The sequence below is a fragment of the Brugia malayi genome (assembly GCF_000002995.4).
Source record: "Brugia malayi strain FR3 genome assembly, contig: Bm_v4_Chr1_scaffold_001, whole genome shotgun sequence".
NCBI lineage: Eukaryota > Metazoa > Nematoda > Chromadorea > Rhabditida > Onchocercidae > Brugia > Brugia malayi.
The window spans coordinates 7,722,669-7,749,151 of NW_025062475.1; the positions used below are offsets into that span (position 1 = coordinate 7,722,669).

General features: G+C 34.2%; 5 protein-coding genes across 10 annotated transcripts; 1 reads left to right on the plus strand and 4 right to left on the minus strand.

Moving 5' to 3' along the window:
• Nucleotides 1-1,594: 1,594 nt before the first annotated feature.
• Bma-rad-51 (Uncharacterized protein) lies at nucleotides 1,595-4,099 on the minus strand (the record flags this gene model as incomplete). Of its 3 annotated transcripts, none has more annotated exons than XM_043077000.1 (9): nucleotides 1,595-1,702; nucleotides 2,021-2,173; nucleotides 2,271-2,396; nucleotides 2,585-2,723; nucleotides 2,808-2,886; nucleotides 3,135-3,312; nucleotides 3,385-3,531; nucleotides 3,865-3,909; nucleotides 4,007-4,099. In XM_043077000.1, 9 exons carry the CDS (start codon nucleotides 4,097-4,099, stop codon nucleotides 1,595-1,597), a joined length of 1,068 nt encoding a protein of 355 aa, XP_042932934.1. The 3 variants fall into 3 exon arrangements, with proteins under 3 accessions (XP_042932934.1, XP_042932935.1, XP_042932936.1); XM_043077001.1 differs by having other exon boundaries at nucleotides 4,007-4,069; XM_043077002.1 differs by lacking the exon at nucleotides 4,007-4,099.
• Nucleotides 4,100-9,779: 5,680 nt separating this feature from the next.
• Nucleotides 9,780-11,759, minus strand: Bm5508 (Uncharacterized protein; the record flags this gene model as incomplete). Its single annotated transcript, XM_043077003.1, has 7 exons — nucleotides 9,780-9,839; nucleotides 9,918-10,182; nucleotides 10,244-10,401; nucleotides 10,479-10,573; nucleotides 10,785-10,947; nucleotides 11,139-11,255; nucleotides 11,682-11,759. The coding sequence occupies 7 exons, from the start codon at nucleotides 11,757-11,759 to the stop codon at nucleotides 9,780-9,782; spliced, it is 936 nt and encodes a 311-aa protein (XP_042932937.1).
• A 773-nt stretch (nucleotides 11,760-12,532) lies between these two features.
• On the minus strand, nucleotides 12,533-20,109 carry Bma-sulp-8 (Uncharacterized protein; the record flags this gene model as incomplete). Of its 4 annotated transcripts, none has more annotated exons than XM_043077004.1 (16): nucleotides 12,533-12,645; nucleotides 13,019-13,073; nucleotides 13,354-13,539; nucleotides 13,973-14,189; nucleotides 14,271-14,377; nucleotides 14,510-14,605; nucleotides 14,837-14,914; nucleotides 14,979-15,092; nucleotides 15,280-15,427; nucleotides 15,605-15,687; nucleotides 15,855-16,010; nucleotides 16,285-16,449; nucleotides 17,144-17,340; nucleotides 18,060-18,170; nucleotides 18,421-18,637; nucleotides 20,101-20,109. In XM_043077004.1, the coding sequence occupies 16 exons, from the start codon at nucleotides 20,107-20,109 to the stop codon at nucleotides 12,533-12,535; spliced, it is 2,052 nt and encodes a 683-aa protein (XP_042932938.1). The 4 variants fall into 4 exon arrangements, with proteins under 4 accessions (XP_042932938.1, XP_042932940.1, XP_042932939.1 ...); XM_043077006.1 differs by lacking the exon at nucleotides 20,101-20,109 and adding an exon at nucleotides 19,853-19,888; XM_043077005.1 differs by lacking the exon at nucleotides 14,510-14,605.
• A 905-nt stretch (nucleotides 20,110-21,014) lies between these two features.
• Nucleotides 21,015-21,134, plus strand: Bm13173 (Uncharacterized protein; the record flags this gene model as incomplete). Its single annotated transcript, XM_043077008.1, has 1 exon — nucleotides 21,015-21,134. A coding segment is annotated over one exon (120 nt), but the record flags the coding sequence as incomplete, so codon positions are not given.
• A 1,723-nt stretch (nucleotides 21,135-22,857) lies between these two features.
• Nucleotides 22,858-24,213, minus strand: Bm6607 (Uncharacterized protein; the record flags this gene model as incomplete). Its single annotated transcript, XM_001900389.1, has 6 exons — nucleotides 22,858-23,046; nucleotides 23,249-23,379; nucleotides 23,461-23,562; nucleotides 23,670-23,806; nucleotides 23,925-24,024; nucleotides 24,144-24,213. 6 exons carry the CDS (start codon nucleotides 24,211-24,213, stop codon nucleotides 22,858-22,860), a joined length of 729 nt encoding a protein of 242 aa, XP_001900424.1.
• Nucleotides 24,214-26,483: the final 2,270 nt, after the last annotated feature.

Below are 26,483 nucleotides of genomic sequence, written 5' to 3' on the forward strand. Positions count from 1 at the left end.
GGATTTCGTCCACGCATGGAAGCATACAATATATTATTTCTATAATTATAGATTATATTAGTCAACACAATCATCTACACTCTTCTAATCTTTTTTGCTCACCTTTACTATCGTCATGAAACAGTTTTGCGTTCGCATAAATTCTTATAAAATTTTACCAAATTTTCATATCTTCACTTTTCGCTGGTACTTTTCTCTTATTTGCTTCGATATAAAGTGCATTCTATTTGGGCGAAATTTCCACTGCCGTTTGTTTTGGAATTACTCTTGTAAATAATTCATGTATAATAAGTTACAACTTCAATCATCATTCATACTGGGCGCTTCCAAGTTTAAAGTTCTATCCAGGGACGCAAGCAGAGTTTTCTTTTTTTTTATTAATTGAATAATAGTATGACATTCCTTATCACTCGACTTACTTCTGTTCTAAAATTTGCTTCATATCTACCTGTTACACAAATCTTGTTGAACAGTTGTGTTGGTCGGTTTTTGCATTTCCGAAATAGTTTAGCTCTGATATGAAATCAGCTTTATATTTTGAAGTGAAGTTTTATGATCTGATGAGTCTGTAATACTTGCCGGTGCGAAGTCGGGTTGCAATATAAGTATGGATGTACCATTGTTTTCGACCAATTCGACATTGCTCAAGCACTGCTTGCTCTAATTTCTTGGCTTTCTTCAAGTTGTTTCTGTTTTATTGTAAATGAATGTCTTAGTTTGTGGCCTCTTCTGTCTGTAATTTTATTCTAAACCATTGAGCTCAAACATACGTAATTAAATGCTTTTAAAGCCTTCTTATTTTCCAATCTCATTTAAATTTAAATCTTTTTAATCAGTTGAGGAATTATGGAAGGTCTCGTTATCTTTGTGTGTAAACAAAAGTCGATAGTTCATTTCAAGTTTTTAATCTGCATGCTAATCGCGAAATATTTCCTTTTTAACTTATTTCCACCGATTCTATATAATTAGGGAAACAGTGCACTCTGCTCAAATAGCATTTCTCTTCAATATCAGTTTGAATAATTCAGTTGTTTTCTAAAAATCATTGTTTTCGACAATTATACCAGTAAACTTTTTGGATGCAACCTTCCTCGTATTTCATTTTCATTCTGTTTGTTCTATGTAATCAATAACCACATTAAAACCTAGAAATTGTTTTGCATGCTGACTGAACCACTGGACTGCCTCGTTTTGTGCAGTAATGTTATAGCTGACTGGTTACACATTATTCTGAAATTTTGAAGCTAACTGCACAGTGACAGAGGAAGATCATATGGTTCAAGCTATATAATCTGAGTGAAAGAGGGGGAACTAATTGGCTCACTTGGGAAAGCACCACCTATGTGCGCCCCACTTACGTTATTCTTTGAATGGTTTTGAAAGTGTAGCAGTACAGGTAAAAGACAACTTTTCCAAAACTAATTTATAGATACAGGGACACTGTAGTCAAATAGTTGACTCTCTGTGCATGGCGTAACTTATTTCAACAAATAAAATTTGTTAAATATATACATCTTGATAAGTATATTACATATAATGTCAAAAATCATAAGTAACATATTCGGGAATTCTAAGTACGTTAAATGTGCTCATCTTACTCCTTTGCATCGGTAATGCCTATTGTAGCAATGGCGAAAGTAGCTTCATTTTCGGGTAAATCTGGTGAGTCGTAAATCTTTGCAATTCTTGTTTCTCCTCGTCCCTAAAATTTGGATGAAATTTGTTGATGAGAAAATGTCTTCATTATAAATTGTCGCAACAGCATTCGGAGACAAAGATTTAAATGCTGGGTCTAGAGAACATATATGAAAATTAATTTCTAACTATATCATAGATAAAGCGTGACTAAAGAAAGTTCTAAATATGACAAGAAGAAAGTGCAACTAAGTATTAACATGGACGAAAACTATATTCATAAGCGATATATCTTGATAAAATTAAGCAAACACTATCAAAAACCAGGAAATTTATTCCGAGTTTACTTATACTGTGTAAAATCAGAGACTATTAAAACTGGTACCTTTTTAAGCATGATACGAGTTGTAGAGGCATGAGCCAGGATATGTCCACCAACTGGTTTTTTTGGATCTGCCTGAAATGTCATCCCAGCGCCAGGGTCTGCAGTCATCTGATTTGTAATAAAAACTGCGACATTGTACTCTTCTGCGATTTTCTAAAAAGTTATAACTCTCAAAATATGCATAAAGTCATAAAGATTCAAGTTATGAAGCAAAATACTGCGCAGAATAAGACAGGATGAATTCTTTCACCTGCAAACGTGACAACATTTGCGCAAGTTTTTGCTGTCGTTCTGCAAGCTCACCTCTACCGCTGTAATCGACTCGAAATAAAGCCATAATTGAATCAACAATTAATAGCTTAAAAATACCCAGTTCCTGAAGCATTATTAGAAATTGACGTGATGGCAACTACTGTTTCAAAAAACATGAAATTTGATAATAAAAATATTTCATAATGTTTAGTGTGTTTTTCTCTAGGTTTTGTATGGCAAAAATGAGCGGACTACTCACCACTGAGTTAATATAAAAGTTGTAATATGAACATTTTGACTTAGAAATCAAACCTCATGAAATTTTGCAGCGACAAAATCCAGCAATTCCATTTGATGATCAGAAGTGTACGCTCGTGCATACAAAATGTTGTCTAACATCGCTTCTTGATCCATTTTGAAACGTTCGTTAATCTGACGCAAACGGTCCGGTCTTAAAAACTTCGGTCAGTTATGCACATTCAAAAATTTTGAAGACAGGAAATGTGTGCGATGTTCGAAATGCACTCTAACTAACCGGAATGTATTCTCGGTATCGATGTAGATAACTTTCCCACCTTTGAAATTACTTGTCTCACTTGCTATTTGGCACATAACTAGAAATATTAAATTTACCTTCAGTTCTGTTGAAAACTGAAACATAATAACCTATTTTCTATAAAAGATTTCCAGTGCCCTTCATCAAAATACCAATCCCAAGTTTGGAATGCGAATTATTCTCTGCATCATTAAAATCTCCAGACTTTTGTTATAGTTTAGTTAGCCTTTAATCTGTACAAAATTTTTATTCAATTCGATGCTGGGAAGAGTTGTGAAAGAAATGCACTACTGCTAAAAAGTATACCACACAAAGTGTGAGAGAGTTGTGTTTTCCCAGTACGAAATTCGCCGAAAACTTCGGTTATAGCCTGACTTTCAATACCACCGCCCAGAAGTTTGTCCAGATCCCGGCTTCCTGTACTAATACGATAACAGAGCTTCCGTCGTTCTGTCACCTCCAAAGCCGTAATAAAACCATTGTTCTAAAACCCACCACAACATGTTTTTCATACTGTGCAAAAGAAAGTAAACATGAATTTAAAATAATTGCTCACTAATAGTTTGCAGGCGACTTCCTTGATTTTGTCGACTTTTGCTTCAGAAAGACCTTTAACATCACACAACCGCTTTCTCGTGGTCATCATAATACCTTTGATCGTGCAAATCCCGACACCTAACAGCTTCTTGATATCAGCAACGTTCTTCAAAGAAATCAGATGTTTGACTTATAGAATTGGACTTACCAATTAAATTATTCCAATTATTTTCTTTTCAAATCTACTAATTAAATTCATCTATTCAATTGAATTCATTAAAACCGCAAAAAAATCATGCACAGAATATATAACCCTGATATGCACATCAGAAGTGTCGGTTGTTGTTTAAAAAATGTAGTTAGCATCACTGAACATTTACACAGTTTTGTTTATCTGCAGAATGTTATAGAAACTCAATGAAGGAGAGTTAACAAACAGAAGAGATAAAAAGTAATAATGTTACAAGCATATGTGGTCAAATTTTTGTGCAAAACATACAATTCCGTGACCTTGCAGCAACTCGATATCCTGATAAAAGTTCATCTAAAATGTATTTTAATGGATTTATGACAAATAAATTATGCTTTACATTCAGCAAAACGTGTTTATGCTGTGACATAATTTTACGAACAGAAGAAACCTCATAATCATTAAGTTTAATTTGATCATCCTGACGTGGAACAATCTGCTCCATCATTTGCATATTATTTGACTGAATCAATAGCTGAAACATAACTCTATAAATAACATCGATGACAGAAGATTAAAATCATCCTTGACGTCAGAGGACAATTTGATTCAGCTTTTTTTTTTTTAATACAACACGTATTTTCGACCTATTTCGCACTTCAAAACACTCATCTCAAGCTTTAAAAATAACTGGAATTTCGATGTTCCCAACCTTGACTCGAAACCGTTATGATATGGGAACAAAATTACAAGGGTTAATTGATGGTAAGAAGCGAATAGTCAGCTTGTACCCACCAAAGCGGAGTCTGTTATAAAACTCTCATGCTTCCCGCCAATCCGCGAATTCTCCAAAACAGAATCTCTTACTTCACTAAGTATCATACATCTCTATTGCTAATTCCTAAACTCACTTCCTTTTACTACCCAGCACTGAACGTTTCTAGAACATTCCATCAGCAAATTGCTTAATTCGCACGTAGACGTTGTCATACTCCGCAAGGAGCTAACAACAGTATTCTCACCATTCATGATTATCACTCACTCTTGTACAATCATGATTAGCACTCACTCTTGTACAATCATGATTAGCACTCACTCTTGTACAATCATGATTAGCACTCACTCTTGTACAATCATGATTAGCACTCACTCTTGTACAATCATGATTAGCACTCACTCTTGTACAATCATGATTAGCACTCACTCTTGTACAATCATGATTAGCACTCACTCTTGTACAATTATGATTAGCACTCACTCTTGTACAATCATGATTAGCACTCACTCTTGTACAATCATGATTAGCACTCACTCTTGTACAATTATGATTAGCACTCACTCTTGTACAATCATGATTATCACTCACTCTTGTACAATTATGATTAGCACTCACTCTTGTACAATCATGATTAGCACTCACTCTTGTACAATCATGATTAGCACTCACTCTTGTACAATCATGATTAGCACTCACTCTTGTACAATCATGATTATCACTCACTCTTGTACAATTATGATTAGCACTCACTCTTGTACAATCATGATTAGCACTCACTCTTGTACAATTATGATTAGCACTCACTCTTGTACAATCATGATTAGCACTCACTCTTGTACAATCATGATTAGCACTCACTCTTGTACAATCATGATTATCACTCACTCTTGTACAATCATGATTATCACTCACTCTTGTACAATTATGATTAGCACTCACTCTTGTACAATCATGATTAGCACTCACTCTTGTACAATCATGATTAGCACTCACTCTTGTACAATCATGATTAGCACTCACTCTTGTACAATCATGATTATCACTCACTCTTGTACAATTATGATTAGCACTCACTCTTGTACAATCATGATTAGCACTCACTCTTGTACAATCATGATTAGCACTCACTCTTGTACAATCATGATTAGCACTCACTCTTGTACAATCATGATTAGCACTCACTCTTGTACAATCATGATTAGCACTCACTCTTGTACAATCATGATTAGCACTCACTCTTGTACAATCATGATTAGCACTCACTCTTGTACAATCATGATTATCACTCACTCTTGTACAATTATGATTAGCACTCACTCTTGTACAATCATGATTAGCACTCACTCTTGTACAATCATGATTAGCACTCACTCTTGTACAATCATGATTATCACTCACCCTTGTACAATTATGATTAGCACTCACTCTTGTACAATCATGATTAGCACTCACTCTTGTACAATCATGATTAGCACTCACTCTTGTACAATCATGATTAGCACTCACTCTTGTACAATCATGATTATCACTCACTCTTGTACAATTATGATTAGCACTCACTCTTGTACAATCATGATTAGCACTCACTCTTGTACAATCATGATTAGCACTCACTCTTGTACAATCATGATTAGCACTCACTCTTGTACAATCATGATTAGCACTCACTCTTGTACAATCATGATTAGCACTCACTCTTGTACAATCATGATTATCACTCACTCTTGTACAATTATGATTAGCACTCACTCTTGTACAATCATGATTAGCACTCACTCTTGTACAATCATGATTAGCACTCACTCTTGTACAATCATGATTAGCACTCACTCTTGTACAATCATGATTAGCACTCACTCTTGTACAATCATGATTAGCACTCACTCTTGTACAATCATGATTAGCACTCACTCTTGTACAATCATGATTAGCACTCACTCTTGTACAATCATGATTAGCACTCACTCTTGTACAATTATGATTAGCACTCACTCTTGTACAATCATGATTAGCACTCACTCTTGTACAATCATGATTAGCACTCACTCTTGTACAATCATGATTAGCACTCACTCTTGTACAATCATGATTAGCACTCACTCTTGTACAATCATGATTAGCACTCACTCTTGTACAATTATGATTATCACTCACTCTTGTACAATCATGATTAGCACTCACTCTTGTACAATCATGATTATTTTTTAACTTATTGTGACTATCATATCTCGCTCTTTAAGCATTCATGATTATCATATCTGGCGTTATTTTGTCTAAAAGCTACTTCATAATGGGAAATAACAATTTAGGAAAATTGTATCGAGAAACTGCAAAAAATTACAGGATTTGAGAAAATATTACAGTAAGTTTTACTTCGAATTTATTTGCTGTTCCTTTCAACGCTTTGATTTCACTTCCCCAAATTTCCCAGTTTACTTCTTTTTGCACCAGAGTAATTTTATGCTTACAAAATCCTTCTTTTCTGTCAATCATCTACATAAAGAAGCATATGAAAGTTTAATCGAGATTTCCTTTTGACCAAAGTGATGTGCACTAGTTTATGACATCATCAGTACTTCAAAGAATCTCAACCATCTATCATCGAACTAAGAAATTGAAAACTTGAGACAGGCTGATTACTACACAAATTTCAAGTTATTCTCCACAAAAACTCAAAAACGTTACGTACTATTTTCATATTTGCAAACTGATAATATATTCTGAAGTGCATTGAATACTCACAGTGTTTGGGGAATTTGGAATGACTTGTAAAAGAATCTTTAAACAGATTGATTCCTTCAAGGATATATAATGCTGGATAAGAAAATGATCTGCCACGATTCCTATGATCAGCCGATTGCTGCACTTCCATAAATCACTCGTTATCAGGACAAGTTTTCACCGGCAATAATGGGAAAGAGTGAGGGATACCTTAATCCATCCCCTGATTCTTCCCCTCTTCTCTCAAACTATATAAAATCGCAAAATCTTTAACATCAATTTGCGTCGCATATCTTTTTTGCGTCGAATTGATCATCTTTCCAATTCTCTCTTGAAGTAGTTCTCTTCTCCAACCGGTTATTGTTTTACAGTGACTTCTGTTACTAACTGATGATCATCATTAAAACTTGCTGCTCGGAAGTATAACACATTGATTAGGTCATCGCGGGTCATCCTTACCATGCTAGGTTATCTTCTTTGCACAGCATGATGTGTCACCGTAAATGTCTCCTTCTTTCTCTCCGTCTCCTCCTTTGGATTGAGCTGTTTTGGAGTATATAACAAGGAAGGAGGAGAGGGAGAGAGAGGACGCGTTGGTGTCGCGTTGCGTTTATCGATGTATTTAGTTGTAAACATGTTTGTTTATACCGATGGGATGGATGTGTGTGATTGCTTTTATCATTTGGCCGAGTGGAGAATATGTTTTTTTTGTGCGGTGATATTTCCTATTTAAGTGTCCATCCTCGAGATGCAACATGTACTGGAAAGAGGACAGTCGTCTCGACAGTTCATTTACTTCTGGTTTCTAGTATCTTTAAGGCTAATGATGGTAGCCAAGTCCTGATCTTTTGACTAAGTCACACATGTAAGGAAAGGCATATGCATATCTATTCGATGAATTCCATTCAATTTTTTAATTCCAGAATAATGTGACATTTGATGTGCGCACCTGCCAAAAAAAGTGAAAAAGATTATCACATGTATTACGAGAGCTATCTGAAGTGCAGGTAAGGACAGCACATTACAATGTTTAATTGCATTTTTGTAAGAAAGAATGTACTTTATTTGCACTGCAGATGCGCTTTATCAGTGGATACTTTCGCAAGATAAGAAGAGATCGAAATTACTCATCTTTCTTCACATTTTGCTGTCCTTTCAAATACCGACCATTACATTAAGTGAACGCTAATGGCTTTTAATTAGCCAAATGTTACCTCAATTAGATAACATGTGGAGTACATCTAAGACCTGAATTGACTTGTACGAGTTTTTGTATGCGTTAATCATTTGCATAAATTATGAACTAACTCTTAGTATTCCTGTAAATATCACATGATAAATATCACATGATCAGAAGATTTGCTATACGAAGTCTTAAAGTAGTGCATCTGCCGTTTCCTATTTAGAAAAAACACCGATAATGTTTGCTTTCAGATGGCACCTTGTTGGCTAGTTGTATAGAGTTAGCGAATCATCTAAAAGTTTCTACGCTGTGGACGTTTTTATTTGCTGATCAGCAATGCGATGAATCGTGAGGATGTAGCGCATAGCTAGTCTTTTAGCCGAACTTTTGATGAGCAGTGATTTGTAGATCGTGTTTTACTTTAAGATTACGTTCTTTATAAATTCGCCTTTTCTGATAGGCTTATTGACAATAAGGATGATTGATCTTCACTTGAAAAAGTCGCTTCTGAAGTAACGCACGGAATTCCATTTATCTTCCATTCATTAATGTAACGGAGTCAGTTAGTTCCCATAATTATATCAGAAGCATTTTGAGGCTTTGTCGTTAAGACCAACTGCTACTCATTACGTTGGACTTTTGAAAATTTATAAGAAAATTTTGAAAAGTTAGAGGAAAATCCACACTGTGAAATGTTGTATTGTAATGCTAAGTAGTAATGGAGGTATTTATCGCAACTTCGAAATGTCTTTGAAGTTTGAGGGCTGTAAAATTTTTTGTGTGTTTAAAATGTTAATGTGTCTCTGATCTGATTGTATTGGTTCTTTCTTAACATTATACCTCTACTGTTGGACCTTTGAATATTTATACCTCGTCTTTTTATCGCATGCGTAGCCGATTCAGCCGTATCTACCTCAATTTCTGGATCGCGTTGGCGTCCAGAATGTACAGAAATATACCTCTTGTATCGTGTGTTCTCAAAACACTTTCTTATTTTTTAATATTTTGCTCGATGTTTTTGCTTCTCTTTTTCATATTGGAATCTTATATTCTTATATTTTGTTAAGAGGTTATTAGCTTTACAACATTGTTTTGATTAAGAATTGATTATAATTACTGTACTTACGAAACAGATGGTTAGAAGCTTACTCATTCACAAACGATCTACGTTTGTTCATCTTCCAGGTGGTAATAAACCGATCATTATGAACTCATTGGATGCGATTACTTTGAACTCATCAAATTATTTCTTCGGTGTTTAGCTTTTGATTTCTTGCGAAACTATTAAGTTGAATAGTTGTTAACGCTAAAAATAAGGATCAATCTTGTTTCTACGAATATGTTTGTGTTTGAGCTGTTTTATATCTACGTCAGCAATGATGATATATATGTCATTTCTACTTTCAGGTATCAGAGGGGATGTTGAACTAACGGGTAAGTACAGAAAATAGGAGGCTGGTACAGAATTCGTTATAACTAATCCGGGTCAGTTTTATTATTAATTGAACAATTTCCGCCGTTTTGTGGGATATTCATATTTGCTTAGAGAGTGCCAGCAGCTTTCATTGCCATTCTTACAGCCTTGCTAGCGGGTCGAAATACCTAAAATGCTGGTCAGAACTGAATGAATTCAATCTTCCATATATTCATCCGATAGGAAATAAAGTAGTATTTATGTACCTGGAAAGAGCAGTTCATGTCTTCTGAAATGGACATCGTACCACCGGCATTGTCAAACTGTCCACAGTAGTGTGGTGCTGAAAAAATGGTAACAAGACGTCGATTGGCAAAGAATTCATAGCCATCCTGTACTACTTGATGAGCCCGTGCAATCAAATCTAAGTCCAACTTCTGGCAGACGTCCACAACAACATCTTGCCCAAATGTATAGGACGCACCACGAGTGTTCGCTTGCCAGCCTTTTACCCACTGATCCGGATCTGACCTGTAAATATCTCAAATTCATCTCAATATTGCGTATAACCATATATATGCCTGATAATCACCAAAGTAGATCGATTTCCATAGATGGGTTGGGTGGATCAATTGGTCGTGGTAAATTTCGAAGCTGATCCAAATTGTTCAAATGAGGTGACAAGCCACCATGCATACATAGAATCCGTCCACCAATATAACCACAAAGAGGCATCCAGTTGAATGTATCCTGAAAGTGGGTCATGGTCTTACAAAAGTTCTTTATAATTTTCCCTCTTTTTTTCACAACAAGGCCTACTAAACTACTTGGAAAGCGTTCCACAAGCGAGTCGAGTGATATCTGCGATTGCACTCTTCGAAAAATCCATACACACGATTGATAGCTGGTGTCTCATGATTTCCTGCATTAAGTCAATTAGAAATTCTTTTTTAAAACTATCCATCGCAGTATAAATTATATCAATGAATTTAAAAAGAGCAGATTTTAAAGTATAATCCTTATCATCTATCTTTAAAGAAAGAAGAGGTGAAGTAATAAGCCACACTAACATATCTGAGCTTATCCTTCTTTGGCAAACTTGGCTTATATTTTGACTATTTGAAATAGCATACCCCTAAGCATAAAAAAATTTTCGGGATATTTGATTTTATAACAAAATTGGAGACATATCGTTTCGATATTCTGTTTCCCACGATCGACGAAATCACCCAAAAATAGGTAGTTAGACTCCGGAGGAAAACCATGTCTATCATAAATACGGAGCAGATCCGAATACTATAACAAATATTACATTTAATGGAAAGTGTATTTGACATTTGACGATGTCAAATTACCTGAAAGCATGGCCTAAAGAATGATATATGTTATTCTGATATGTTTCTCTAGCAATCTGATATGTTTCTTTTCTCTAACAAGAAAAGAGAGTTTCCTAGAATTATTAATTGAAATGGGACATGATTTACTACTTGGCCATGAATATCACCACAGACGACGAGGGGTGGATCGACTTCGATGAGACTGCTTTGACTTATGAATACTTCTTTCGCTTTTTGGCATACTCGGTGCAGTTCTTCTTCAGCGACCTATAATTCTTTTGAATCTTTCGTCAAATAAGTGAGTGTTGGAGCAATTTTGCATTAAGCACTTCGAGTGATACTGAATGGTCTTGGTGGTATCAGTAGTTTTAGAACGTCCATCTATCCGAGTGATGAAAGTGGTTAGGTTTGCTTCTGATATATGACTTCTGGCATCTTCCTGTAGCATTTTTTTCAAGTTTTATTAGTAGACTTGATACATTCAGACCAGTTGTTTCAGTAGTGAGACAGATAGTGGCACAAATAGTTATTAAGTAATCAAACGTATACTCAAACATGACTAACCCATCCAAGCTTAAATTTCAGTCCAAAAAACATTATCTCCTCCCTTCCTTTCTCAATTGTAATGCTCCTTATAATAATTAACTTAAAGAAGTTAGGGACTGAGATAAGTATATAGATCCTAAGTCCTGCCTGGGTTGTAAGTCGTCCACCAGCCATACCCACATTTAACAGACGGCTAATCATGTTATCAACATCGAATGCCGCCATTTTAGCGCTTATTTCTTGTTGCTTCGCTGAAAAAAATTAGTAAAAGGTTTTTCCGCATTTGACAGATAAGTAAACATATATCCCTTTCCATCGAGACAAATTGTAAAAATGGAATGGCGGGATTCTTGGGTTATATTTAGCAAGAACGAGCTGCATCCAATTCTTATTCTCAACTGCTGTTAATTCATTAATTTTTGAAAGAGTATTTAATTCGAATCTAAGAAGTGACACAAGTTACTTGTAGTTAAATTTCACTTTAATTAAAAATATAAATCACTTTAAAACTCAATGAAGCCAATTTGGGTCGGAATAAGTTAGTCAACAAACGAAAGATGAAACTTATGAGCACATGAATACAGTTTCCCCCACTGCTATTACCGATATCAAATGCACACTAAGTTGTTGTGGTAAATAAGCAGTTAAGAATGAGACAACCGCTTATAGGCACTGCGAGCCAATTATTCTCTGAATTGAGCTGATCAAACAATGAAGATAACTGTTTCATCCTAGCTCCTATATATTCACATCACCAGAAAATTTATGCAGTTTGTGTAGCGGGCAGTGATAGCGGCGCTGATAGGCAGGTAAGATACTTCTAAATGTTCATGATAATTTGATGAGTTCGGGTTCCATAATGTTCGTCTTATTTTGCTCTTTTTGGAAGCATATTAAAACTGTGTATGTCGACGATTTCTCTCTATGTGTAATAAAATTTATCACAGACTTTAGTTGATAAGGATACAACTGATTTAATTAAATTGTAGAATTTTCTACTAAATTACATTATCATTAGCGGTGCGAACAGCTTCTTCCACAGATGGATAAAAGGAAGCTTTAGGCACTGAACAGTAGAAACCAATCCGCTCGAATGTATCCAGTATCGCCTCTGAAATAAGATGAATTTCAAAATGACCCAAAATTTTGCATTTTTAACTTAACTCGAATTTTAACTCTACCTTACACTTGTAAAATCTACCCTACCATATACACCGATGACCAATTTGAACGTTAATCATTGAAATATAATGCGGTTCAATAATTTAAAATTATGTATGCTCAGAAGAGAAAGTAACTTATCAGTGGCTCATTTATACATTTCGATAATTTGTAAAACAGCATCGTAATGTCTTTTCATGACCTCCTAGCTATCAAGGAATGTCTAAACTGCCTATTTTGGCTCAATATATTAAACAAGCAGATTGCTTTGATGAATTCTCAACTCAACGATTTATCCTAACATTATTATAGAAAATGTGAACCTGATACATTTGCGAATAGAACTGTTTTATTCAAATCTCTTCCTTGTAAGTAAGTCTAGAAATAAGTAAGAAATCATGACAAGATTTTGAATTCATTTTATATATTTCATATATAAGGGAGCAAGAAAGAAAGTGATCAATATTTAGTTGAATATGTAACATTGAACTGGTAACATCGCACAAATTTATAGTATATTTTAAGAGCAGAGGTTGATACGTTTTCAACATCACCGCTTATTTTTCTCTATTTTTAATTTCTTAATTAGAAAAACATAGCTCACGTCTTTAATAGTAAAATAGCAAATTTTAAACTGAAAAAGATTTGTGTTGTAAACCTCTTTGATAGCTTCAACACCCATTGTATCTATGTTTGATATAGCTCCACAATCGATGATAATAACTGCTGGAGAAACCACTTCATACGAAGGTTGACGTTTGATATTACTCGTCATCACCATTTCTTTTTGCAACAATTCTTCGTAATTCGGTTCTGCGACTGTTTTCGAAACTATCATTTCATTCTGAAATTTAACTAAATGACAAATGAGCAAATCAAATGAAGTAAAAGTTTAAAAAGATAGATCCTAGGTGTCACATTTTGGTTTCAAATATGCTAAATCTTGAGTATTGATAAGACTTTTCTAAATCGAAATATTGCCAAATTGAAAAAATGGGCCTAATATGACTGTGAAAAAGTTTCAAAACAAAATCACTCGAGGTAGGAAAATTATCATTGTCTTTCACAACAACTAAAAATATTTTCCATGCGAAAGCGTCATATTAAATAATGTAAAATGAGGCGAGTTTTCAATGCACTGAGTGCTGATATATATCAGTGATTTTGTTTATATATATATATATATAGCAGAGCTGGCTATATTGTTTGCATGCTAATTTCACCATATGCATTAAGTTATAAACACTATTTTCTATAAATAGTATCAGAAAACTAACATTTTTTATACTTTGCAATTCACAATCTTCTCTTGAGTCACTTCGCAAAACCTCGCTCATTTTACTAAGAAAGCTCGATACTGTGATAAAATTGAGAGCTGCTTCGAAACGAATAATTTCAATATTTTCATTCACCGGCTTTAAACCACGATAATAAATCAGAGGTCTATAGATTTCACGATGTATCGTCGTCCTACCCATTATGAATATATTAGGTCTAAAAAGAAAATAATTTGTTACATGAATTTAATTGCTTTTTATAGTTTACTGATCATCACTTCTAAATAAAACTGCAAACCGCTGTTCTCTAAGGACCACAGAGATGAGTGTAAAAAGAACTGATATCATAAGGCCGGTCATTACATCGAAAGATACTGTTGCTATACAGCTCACCAACCACACTGCCTAAAGTGATTAAATTGATAATTAGTTCTGAAAAAAAAAAAAAAAAAAAACAATATCTGAAAAACAAAACCAATCTTACTGCATATAACAGCTAAAGTAACAGTTATGAAAAAGGAAGATATAAGCACTAACGAAATCAAATTTTGAGATTCGCCATAATTTCGACAATTCACCGAATTGCATGAAAAGACTTCTCAGACTTACAATTACGATGCAAGCCAGTACGCACTACAATTTTAATCCAAGTTGTTAATTGATCGATGACTGTCTATTAGGAATTTTTGCTGCTTTACTGAATACGGCAACGAAGACCTATTTTCACTACTTACGCATCCTACATTGACACCCTTGATAGACGAATCCAATTATAGATAGGATCCACAAAAGTTTAGGAAAAATAAAACCAAAAAAATGAAAATTAACCATACTAAAGAATGAACCAAAAGAATGAAAACTAACCATAGGAAGAGGTTCAAGAAACGGTCCAATAAAAACAATAACAGTTAAGAGTAATGTATTCGAGAACAAGATATTCAACTGAAACGATTTACAATAAGAACGAAAACAGAGCATATTTAGAACATAGAAAACTGAAAACGACCTGAGTATTAGCACCAGACTGCTCACATACAGCTGACCGTGAAAGTGAACCACCGGCAGGAAAGATCGGGAAAAAAGATGATAATGTATGCATCAAACCAACTGCATATAAATCCTAGCATAAAAACAGATTATTACCTGGAAAAGGCTACTCAGAAGAAGCAGAGTTCAACACTTACAATTCTATACTAATTCTGAATCTTTAACACTTATCTAAATTGGCTTTCTATATTCGAATGATAAAGTCACCTTACAAACACAATGGTTCATTTATAAATTGTATTTGAATCATCAAGATAAACCTGTGTAGGATCAATTTTATAACGCCTCTTCTTTGCGAATAATTTAGCCATCGATACAACAAACATATATGAAATGATTGCTATCGCGAATGCATCATTCAAAAGATATGGTATTAAATCAAAGTTCGGTAGTGATGGTGTCGGAATTCTGTAATCAAAAAAGGTCAAATTATAAACTTTTATAGAGCACGTCTCTAGTTCAATACGAAAAGTGAATCTCTGTGGTGAAATTAATGTATGTCAGATAGAATAGATCATCTTAGATTTCGTCAGCAAAAATGGAAGACAGAATGATTTTGCTTTATTGATCTTTGAAAATGCTAACCCTTGAGGGATATAATCAACAACTTTTACACCATAGTTGCTCTTCAGATCCATATATACCGAAAATATCGTTACCAAAATAACCTAAAAGCATAATCGAAATAGTTCAGAGTGACATCGTCAGAGATATATGCGCCTATATCATACTATCTGTGCTACTATTTAATATTTTCCTAACAATTTTTGAACGTAGAACAGCTTTTATGATGGGATTAAATTTAGCGGTAGTTAGAAATTCTCTGACAACTTACTAAAATAAGCTCAATAGGCAATGGTACAGATGACCGCTTTTTAAACCATGGATTTACATACCCATGGCCAACAAATAAAAATATAATGGACAATATTGATATACAAAGAGTCCAATAATTCGTCTGTGGCAAAGCCAACATCAGATCACGCATCATCTATAACTATCTTCTTTTAATATATTTTGATGATTAACAAGTGAAAACGAAACGACACTAATTAAAAGATAAGAAAAGCGAGTCAAAAGAATATTGTCCAACTATAAAAATGAAAAGATGTTAAGGAAGCAAACAGGGAACATGCACAAATATCGATATTACTTCCTACTTTTAATCAAAAATACATGCATTAATCGAAGTTCGTGAAACGGAAAAAGAAGCGAGGATTTGCAACTTAGTAAAACAAAAATTGGGTGAGTTTCTTAAGACTTACAAAGAATAACATGCTGAAACCAGAATAACGCGGTAATTTTACACCAATGATTTTGTTAAGTTGTGCTGTAAAAACATGAAAAGCTGATCCCGTAGTGAAACCGGAAATAAGAGCATCTGACATGTAAGTAGTAAGGAATGCCAAACCCATCATCGCCATTACTAGCTGAAAATCTGCTATTACTTATTAAGCATGTATACTACATTTCAAAACCGTTCTTATATTTATTTCTCTCTAAAACATCGATTTTTGAAATATGTCACTACAGTCCCTTTAATCGAGAAAAGAAATATTTGCCATACTTCAATTTCTTTCTACTGTTAAATAAAAGACTATTTATTTCTGATTGTTTTAACTCTCTCAAACGGTGACCAGAAGTTTACATGAGTTATAAGATGTTGCATAGCATGGAAATCTCAAAAAAAAAAAGTAGTTTCTAGCATACAAATATTCTAAAGGGTTAAGCCATATAGAGTTATTCAAATTAGATTCTCAGATGAACGTTTTTTGGACCAGGAACGACACCTGCAAAATATCTCGCAGATTCTCACACGTGAATCGATAGTTGGTTTTTAATGAGATGTGAAGCAAGATTCCCTTTCAAACCATCTCTAGAAACTTTTATTCGAGAGTGCTATCAGCACTCTGTAAATTTGATGTATGTCGATCATACTATTTAATAGCCAGTCTCCTAACTGCTTAAGCTTTCCACCTCTATCATGGGCATTCATTCCAAATAGGTCATCCGAAGAAGATTTATCACTCCAGTCATCAGTTGTTCTATTTAGTGGGCTCGATGACCAGTCAACTCTATTTAATCGAACAGCGTTTTGTTTTCTTGGATTCACTGGCTGCTTACTTGAAATAGTCCAACAGCCATAGCGAGCGCACTTGTAAGGGTAACCGGGGAAACTTCATAACCAAAGTTTACTGGACCTACTACTGGTTTTACGACTTCCATATTGGAACCATTTATCACTTCAAAAATCACATCTGGATCAGGTACAAAACGTAATCGCACTGCTCCTACCATCAAACTTGCCACGGCAAAAACACCTGTAAATTTTTTTTAATCAAAAAATATACTTATCAACTCAGCTACGATGCCGTTGAAGGAACTGGGACTGACAACTTAACTGCAGGAATCACGTTTGCACGGCACAATGATAGAAAAAGTAATCACATTTACCTTTTTTAATTTCCTTGTGATTTTGATGTATTCGTGCTGATATTGTGTGAAGGGTTGTCTTTCTTTATCTTATTAATTTTTCTTTATCTCTATATTATATAGCTTATCTTACCTTTCATTAAGAACTACACTTTTCTCGATTTCTCGAATGATTACAGAATAAATGATGTCATTAATTATTAAGAAGTAAGAAAAAGCTACCAATTATTCAGAAATTAAGAAAAACGAAAGAAAATATTGAGACTTATCATTTTTCTAGATAGCACCAGAATCTCCGACAGTGAAAATGACTCCAAAGAATTTCATACACTCCTAAATAATTTAGGTTTTCTTCCATTTCGGCATAAAATGAAATTTCTGCATGCAAAAGTACGAAGAATCTTAAAGCTTAAGGCAAAAAGCTTAAATGCAGAAGAAAAGGACTTGAACTAAACCCATATCGCTTTTCTATTTGCAACAACGAATACTTCCTGCTGCTTCCAGATCTTTTTTATTTTTAAAAGATTATATTTATATCCTCATATTCTTGTGATTAAATGATAGTGATTTAACGAAATGACAGAAGCAGGAATACTGTATCCCTCACCAATTGAAATGTGTCTCGATGTTCCAAAGAATGCATAAAAAGTTGAAGTGAAGAACGACGTATACATTCCGTAAACTGGCGGAAGACTAGCCAAATTTGCGTACGCCATTCCTGAACAAATTTGCGTACGCCAAACACCCGAATTTGTCACGCATGTATTCATATTAGAGTTCTTACTCTTGATCATATTTTTTTACTTATTTACATCAAATGTATAACGATTATAATATAGAATATAGAACTATTTGTATAGAACGAAATACAGAACATCTTGACCACTTTTCTGGCTTTTAAAGAGACACCAAGAAATCAAACTAAAATAGTAAATTTAGATGACTACTGAATAAAAGTTAGGTCTAACCTTGTGGGACTTGCATAATTCCAACAGTTAGACCTCCGATAATATCGCCATTCAAATCTCTTTTCCAATTGTATCTTGGAAGCCAGTGAAGTATAGGAAAGAATGATAACACTGATTTTAGGATATTCCTTGGTAACACTTTCAACTTCACTTTTTCAATGCTGCATAATTTTTCCGCTTGAAGCTGTTTACGTGAATATTCCAACTCAAAGGTTTCCTAAATTACATTAAGTTAATAGTCACAACTAATGGTTCCACAAGTTCATTCTAACAGCATAATTTTCAGGTAATGAATTTTTATTACCATCCCTTTTTTGACCATTAATGTTCTCTAAATTTCTTTACTGTGACTCAGAATGGAAAAGAGCGGAATTTGATTACTGTCATCTGTATAATGCAATACAATGCACAAGTTAACTATATAAATAGGACACAACAACTTCATATGTATCCACGTTAACATGAACGCATTTTTAATTGTGTATTTCCGTTATTTCCTGAAACTATCAGCATGAATAAATGGATGAAATATAGAAGGAAGAAGCTACCGAGGAAGCAAATAGTCTATTATTGCTGTGGAGATTCTACAACACTGAACAGAGCTAAATTCTATCACTGATCTCTGTTGTAAACGGTGACAGGAAAGGAAAGAAAATATTACTACCTGAGAAATAGTTGCCATCCATACAAACAGATTTCTGCTCAGTTTTTCTTGCATGCACAGATTTTACAGGTGCAGTGCTGTAGGAGTGAATTCATTTGTTCACCTTTGCACAAAAAAATTTTTGAATAAACAATAACATGATGTCCTAGTTAATGCTCCAACTGAAGACTTCCCTTAGTGATCTAGCAGATAGCAAAGCCGTAAGCCATAGTTGATATGCTCAAACGTTCAGAAAAAAGTATCTTCTCCTTTATACGACCTATTCGAAAGAACCTGTGCTACACTCTTTTTCTAATTTGATATATCATCTCATCAAATTCACTTTTTCCAGAATGTATATATTATGGCCCAGGTGATGAAAAGTTCCTGTTAAAACAATGATTTGTAGAGAGTGGAGTACATATCCACTATACCAACCGTTCGTTGAAACATCAGTGGAAGTTGTTTTCATGAAACATTTTCCAGACTTGAACATGTGAAAAGCATACGAATAAAGTCACTATTGTGCGTAAGCAGCATATTGGCTAAAGAAAAGTGGAAAAGTATCAGTTGATTTGATAAGCATATCATCGGAGTGTGTTATGCTTCAATAGTACACCGCAGTAGAAGAGATGAAGGCAAATGAATCGATGGAAGTCCGTTTCCAGCATTCAGTCCATTTCGAGATAGATTATAAGAATGTTCTAAGATTTGTCAAGTTCGAGGCCCAGATCAGGAAAATACCCCTCTGTCGCTAACCGAGAGAAATTTCTTGAATATGTGAAATACCTGCTTCCACTGATCAGCGAAGAATTTTTGTCCCATGCCGATAAGACGACTCGTTGGTAAGATCGAATTCAGATCGAATTCAGGAAAGCAACTGCATTACTCTGTCATCTCCTCTCTAGCTGTGTGAATCGAATGAGAGGTCAGAGAAGGTCTTTCAGTCGCACTGACCACCGATCAACGGGTGAGTCACTGTCTTATCACTAGGAATATGCTCATAGTAGTTCTAATCGAAATAAAATCCCACAGACCTGGTTCATGCTCGATTTGACTCTTCCTGTTGGTAATCGTAATGATGATAACACTTCTCTCCTCACTTCTCTTTAACTCGGGAAACCATCTGTCTGTAATATCATGATATAACTATCTTGAGTGGTGTGATAGCCTTCTATGCATTCTTATCACTAGCTTTCCAGGGCAGTTGTGGATTTGGTTTCAAGCAGCTTACCGGACAACTGCATAATTGTATATTTAGAGACAAAATAAACAAAATTTGCAAAAATATAGCAACGGCGGAAGAACTGCATTTCATTTCTCCTTGATAATTTTACGAAATGGGAAATCGTTGTGTATTACAGCTTCTCATCAGCAATTGCTTATTTCGCTTAACACTCTGCTTCATTTGTAGAAAATGTCCAACTTAATGAATCCTGATCCTATCTCGAAAATGAGAATGCCAAGATAAGTGACATACGCCAATTAGGATTGTGATACAGTGGCACAGAAAGACTACTTTTTCTCTTTGGACTACTTCAACAGTTTCATTTCTTTGCAGCGGCTTTTTTCACAACTGCTAATAAGTTAGGACTGATGATAATGACTGGGTTTCGTTTCGCTTTCCTATCAGGAAGAATGAAAGCATTTTAGTGGATCTAATGTTATGCCGAAGCCACTTTAATTACTGTCTTTTAACGCATTTATTAGTTACTTAAGTAAAGATGCGCCAACAAACCGTTCGTAAATCAGCGAAATGCAAAGCAATTTAAGAATCAGAGCATGTTCAATTTATTATATTGGAACGACTGTCATTTTGACTCCATAAAAAGGTTTACTTCAAAGTAGGAGATCACTGGATCACCTAAACTCCCGACAGTTATGATGTATCAAGGAATATAAAACAAAAAACAAGTAATTTAAAAAGTTGTGACTGGAAAAATCAGTGAATCAGGAAGTAAACATACTACCATCTCGCTCATTCCACGTTTTATGCCTTATGGATTCAATTTGTGGAATATTATCAGTTGTCGGAATATTATCAGTTAAATCCAGTAAGAGAAGTAGGTGAAATCATTGAATTGTATAAATTTCAACTTCATAAAACTCTAACTGACTAATTAACTAATCATTGATTGATAATACTATTATATGGCATGAACAATCTCATCTCAAAACCTCTCAAACTGAAGCAATAGGATAACGATGACTAATACAAGCGTATGTGTCATATTTCTTATTCTGTGTAATCAGCCGTTACCGCAACTTTTATCAGCCCTGTAACCCTTCATCTATTTTCATGTCACTTTTTACCATCTCCAATGTTGATCAATCTACTTAATTCAGTTCTTCCTCCACTCAAACCTCAGTTCGCTCACCTTACGCTGGGCAGAGCAGAATGAGACATCAGATGAACGAATCACATAAATATTAGCTTATCTATAGTGGTGATCCTACTTGTTTTTCTGGTGTAGAGTTGAGTCTTAAAAGTATGTTTACATATTAACCACAAAGAAACATGTGCGTAATAATATCCCATTCAGAAATATCAATGAGAAAAGAGAGGAATTAAAAAAGTAATAAACGAATTATATCGTATGAATCTTACAGCAATGATAAGGCATTTACATTTTATCTATTAATTCAAAAACTTGTAACTTTTTCTTACATTTTTAATACGATAATTTCCACTGATAGTCAATATCATTAAATAGGGTTGATGTTAAAAGTGACATTCGGTATATTTGCGAATTAAAAGAGTAAGAAAGTTTGAAATCAAAAATGATCGATGTACATGAGTTGCTTTATAGAAAATAGCGAAAAGATTTGTTTTCGAATAGCAATTTAAATGGGAAATGATGAAACAGAAAAATAACAGAAATGGAAGAGGGTAGCATAACAAGAGGAAAGTGTACTGAGGTGTAAACAATGAGGAATGTTGAATTATTGCTCACTTATAACATTGTTGATATTTGATTTGACTTCTCCTTTGCAGTTCACTGTGAGTTAAACAGAAAAGTTACAAATTATTTTTGATACGTCTGACTTCTCGTATTTAAGGCATGCTAATGTAATGGTAATGTAACAGATATTTTTTCGTGTGGCAACCTCAACTCAAATCTTTGCACTTATATATCTTCCTGGATTATGCTGTAAACTGCAGAGTAATGGAATTGAAAAATACTCATGGTAAGAACTGAAAAGAAGAATAAGGGAAGCATGAAAAAAGCCATCAAATTTTCAGATTGATAATATAATATCATTATTATTATTTACTGCAATTCGAATAATAACAATAGCAGGTTGCACATATCACAACTCCACTTTATTTTCCAAATCATTTCCTCAGTACTCAACTTGTCCAGTATAAAATGCGAAAAAAAATTAAGGCGGCTGCATGCAATGAAGTGAAGTACAAAAAGAAGCATAAAGTTCAACATTTCCTGATGATGTAGAAAGATACAGGAAAGATAATGGCGTTGGATGATGACATGGCGACACTAGTGAACGTTGCACTCTGGGTCGAGTCCATTGGTAGGTAATTCGAACTGTTCTACCTCATTTCTACTATACAAGGGAGGAAGCAGAAATAATCTTTTGAAAATTAAACTGCATGTTGGAATGATCTGTGAATGATAACCACTTAGATTGTTCGGTCATACTTTGCAGTACTTGTTGAAGTAGACATTACTGATACGAAGATTTTAACAATTATTGATTTGTATAAATTAAAACCTAGTCAAATAAAACAAAAATTTAATCGAGTTCAAAATGTTTATAAACTGCATTATTATCTACATTTGTTTGGAATCGGGCAGATAACGGATTTTTGATTTGAAGCCTTCATTACTGATTATGAAATTGGCTGCATTTGTGTGAAGCCAACGAACTGGCGCGTCTTTTAAACGATTATCGACCAGTTGTGGCAAATTCGTATTTTTGCCTTTGTTCGAAGGATGCTTGACGGACACATCTTTTCGCACCTGCAAATAAATAAAAAAATTAGGCATCCAACATATAACATTAAATATTAGTAATATTAGGGAGGGAATGTTTTGGTAACTTCCAAAGCAGTGCAAGGACGTGCAGCTTGTGCAGGTCATCCAGTTGCTTCAAAATGATGATAAAGCACTGATGATACTAAAATAATGAACAGAAATTAGCAACCATAACTGAGAAAATTACTTCAGCGTAGTATTGCACCCTTCCTGGATAGTCATCATACTGATCACAAACATGTTTCACGAGGTCACTGTAACCGGTCTGACCAATTTTCAACAGAATCCAATGTTTCGTTTCATTTTGATAATAACAACCTGTAATTGTTTATTATATACAGAGACACGTCTTTAATATTTATCCAGTTCATTTGAAAACATGACGAATAACAACTTTACCTGTAATCCATCGACCGTTTTCCAAACAGAGCCACTGGAAATAATTCTCTCGGAACAGATCACCTGTATGATATTGCGTATTATTAACCACACATCGAGGTTCTAAAATTAGATGGAAATTCTTACTATTCAGAACGAAGAAATTATGAATGATTCTTATAGATGAAATCATTAAGTCTTCGGATTTTCTACGTAAAGTTCATCCTTACCTTCTTCATATTTAAGCCTGAACGTATTATGACTACAGCTAAACCAAAAGCCATCAATAGTTTTATTGTCACCAGCCTGAATTAATACCTTCCCGGATCGATCGCTACTTTGACAACCCAGAAATTCTGATTGATAACTGCAAATCATTATTGACAGCACTTCATGAGGAAGCTAAATTCCTTGAAAAGAAATGTACTAATCATTTCTTTCATTCCCATCTTTGTATGTGTATAGGCTAGCAAAACTTTTTATACCCGTCCTTTCCATTACATCTGTAGACCCAAGTATCATCGTCGAGCCACTTCTCACCATTTCTCCTGCATCCACCGTTCCAGTCACGACAGTCACAATCCCCTGTAATATTCTTTTCACATATAAGATATTAATAATAATTTCTCAAAATCTTCTATCAATTCTTCACTTGTGATCGTCTTTTTAACAATTTTCTTCATTTCAAAAATTGCAAGAATTACTTGGGAACAACTCATTTTCGAATGAACTGATTTCCTGAATGCAGAAGGATATCAGCAGGAATGACCACATGTATCACTTCTGAAGTTCCATTAAATTTAAAATTTAATGAGCATTAGATACAGAAGGATGAAATGTGCCTCAGATGAAGACGATAAGACATACTAACTAGTAAAACGATAACTACCTTCTCCAGGTATTTTTTATTTCTTTTCCCTATTCCTAAAAGAAGAGGATCTAGCTGATAGTTTTAGATAGCAATAACAAATAAAAAAATATTGAAAAATAAAAAAAAAAAATTAATCCAAAATTTAAAAAATCTTTCTTGGTTATGTGCATTATTGGTAATGAAAAAAATAAGGTTGATAAGTTCCTATCAATGAAAGTGCAGTACACAGTGCATCAACGACAGTCATCTTTCGATAACTTTTTTTTCAGGACAGTTATGAGAAAGGAATAAAAATTCCAGAGAAAAAATTGAAGAAACAATAGATGTAGGGTACATGAAAACGGAGTGGAAAGTAAAGAATTTCGAATTTCACTCTTCGCTAGGAAATTCACTGGCATACATTGAACCCGTTCTGACCCTTCTCTATCCACTGAATCATTCATTACTTCATTTATTGTTTACCGTGATAAATATCATCATCCGTTAACAAAATACCGATTTGTCTTCTGTCATTTATTCTTATATGAATTTCATTTTTCACCAATAAGTCTTCCTTCATTTTTAAATTTCAATATCTGAACAGCCATTGAAGAAGTCTTATATATTAATCAAAGATGCATTCTTCAATACTTATTAAGCTATCAATGCTTTTAATTTCTTTCTTAAGCTATCAATACTTTTAATTCCTTTCTTACATTTTATTTTTTTAATAATCATGACTTTTAATGGCTTCACATGGAAGTAAGATAGTAATACCCAAAAATGATATCCCTTCCTTATTTCAAAGTAACACTACCTGTAAATTTCCAAATAATAGAGATAATGAAACTTCAACATTGAAATCAAACTACACAATAGCAGTAGTTTCGGTGTTCAGTTAAAGAGTGAATTGATGAAAGCCAACATCAAATGTTTTCAATTATCTAACTCATTCTATAAATTCTCGCATTTATGAATTTTGTTTGGTGCTTGATGGGTCAGCTTATGCTTTGAAGACGTAGCAATATTACTACACATCTACAGCTGTGTAAAATTTTAGGCGAAAATTGGAACAAATGAGTTTTGAAATGACACATACAGATAAGTAATGGATGTCTCCTCAACTACCTCAGTTTATGCACTATATCTGTTTATAATGTAATCCTCTGGTGAAATGCAATAAAGACAAAACATGTTAAAAAAATATCTCTCGGAAGATAACCAACTGGAACGACATCAACTATTGAAAAAAGAGCCGCACTGAGAATTTTCAAACTCTTTTCACAGAATCTGCCAAAATGCAACTAACGCATCCTGCACCATAAACAACATAATTAACAAAGCGAGGTGAACAGAATATTCTGATGACTGGCACAATCCTCTCAATTTTTCTCAGTATTATGTGAACATTATTTGGATATATGTAGTTTAAAAGAATTAAATGATTCAATAAAGGAGAACACATTCAAAAAGAGAGCCATTATCTGCTTTCACCTTATATTCTATCAAGAATGCAACTTCTAGATAGTTGTTGATATTTTCCGGATAACGAAAAAAAATAGTACAGTTAACCATCTGTTATAGATTAGTTTTCATTAACAAAGTAACAAAAAGACTTGTATTGCAAAACACGCCACCTTTATGTAAACCAGTTAGCATGACAATAATAAGAGGGTCTGAGATGTATCCGCAGAACACTATTCACTCTCACCCATTTGCAAATATACTGTTTCCTTCAACACTGACGATCTGATTGAAATTAAACCAAACTTAGCCATTCGGTTTACGACTGTCACACAGTTCAAAACACTGAACAACAGTCGGGATTGTTCTCGGGACCACTGGAAATCTATATTTTATTGCATTACAAAAGCATAACACTCAAACGGCAGGAAGAAATTTTCCTAGAATATAGCAATATACGCAACAGATTGGAAGTATTTGGAAAATTTAAATATAAACAAGTCAGCACAATACACAAGGCATTCTAACATCCTTCACTAGACATCTAATAGATATTTAAATATGCATTTTTTAGAAGTAATGCAAATCTATCTGTTTACCTATCCATATATTTAGTGCTTTGTCAGCAGTAATATCGAGGGTAAAAAATTACATAACTATCGTGAAATTTGAGGAATTTTCCAAAATCAAACTACTTTCTTCTACACTGATCTTGAGTAACCTGAAAAAC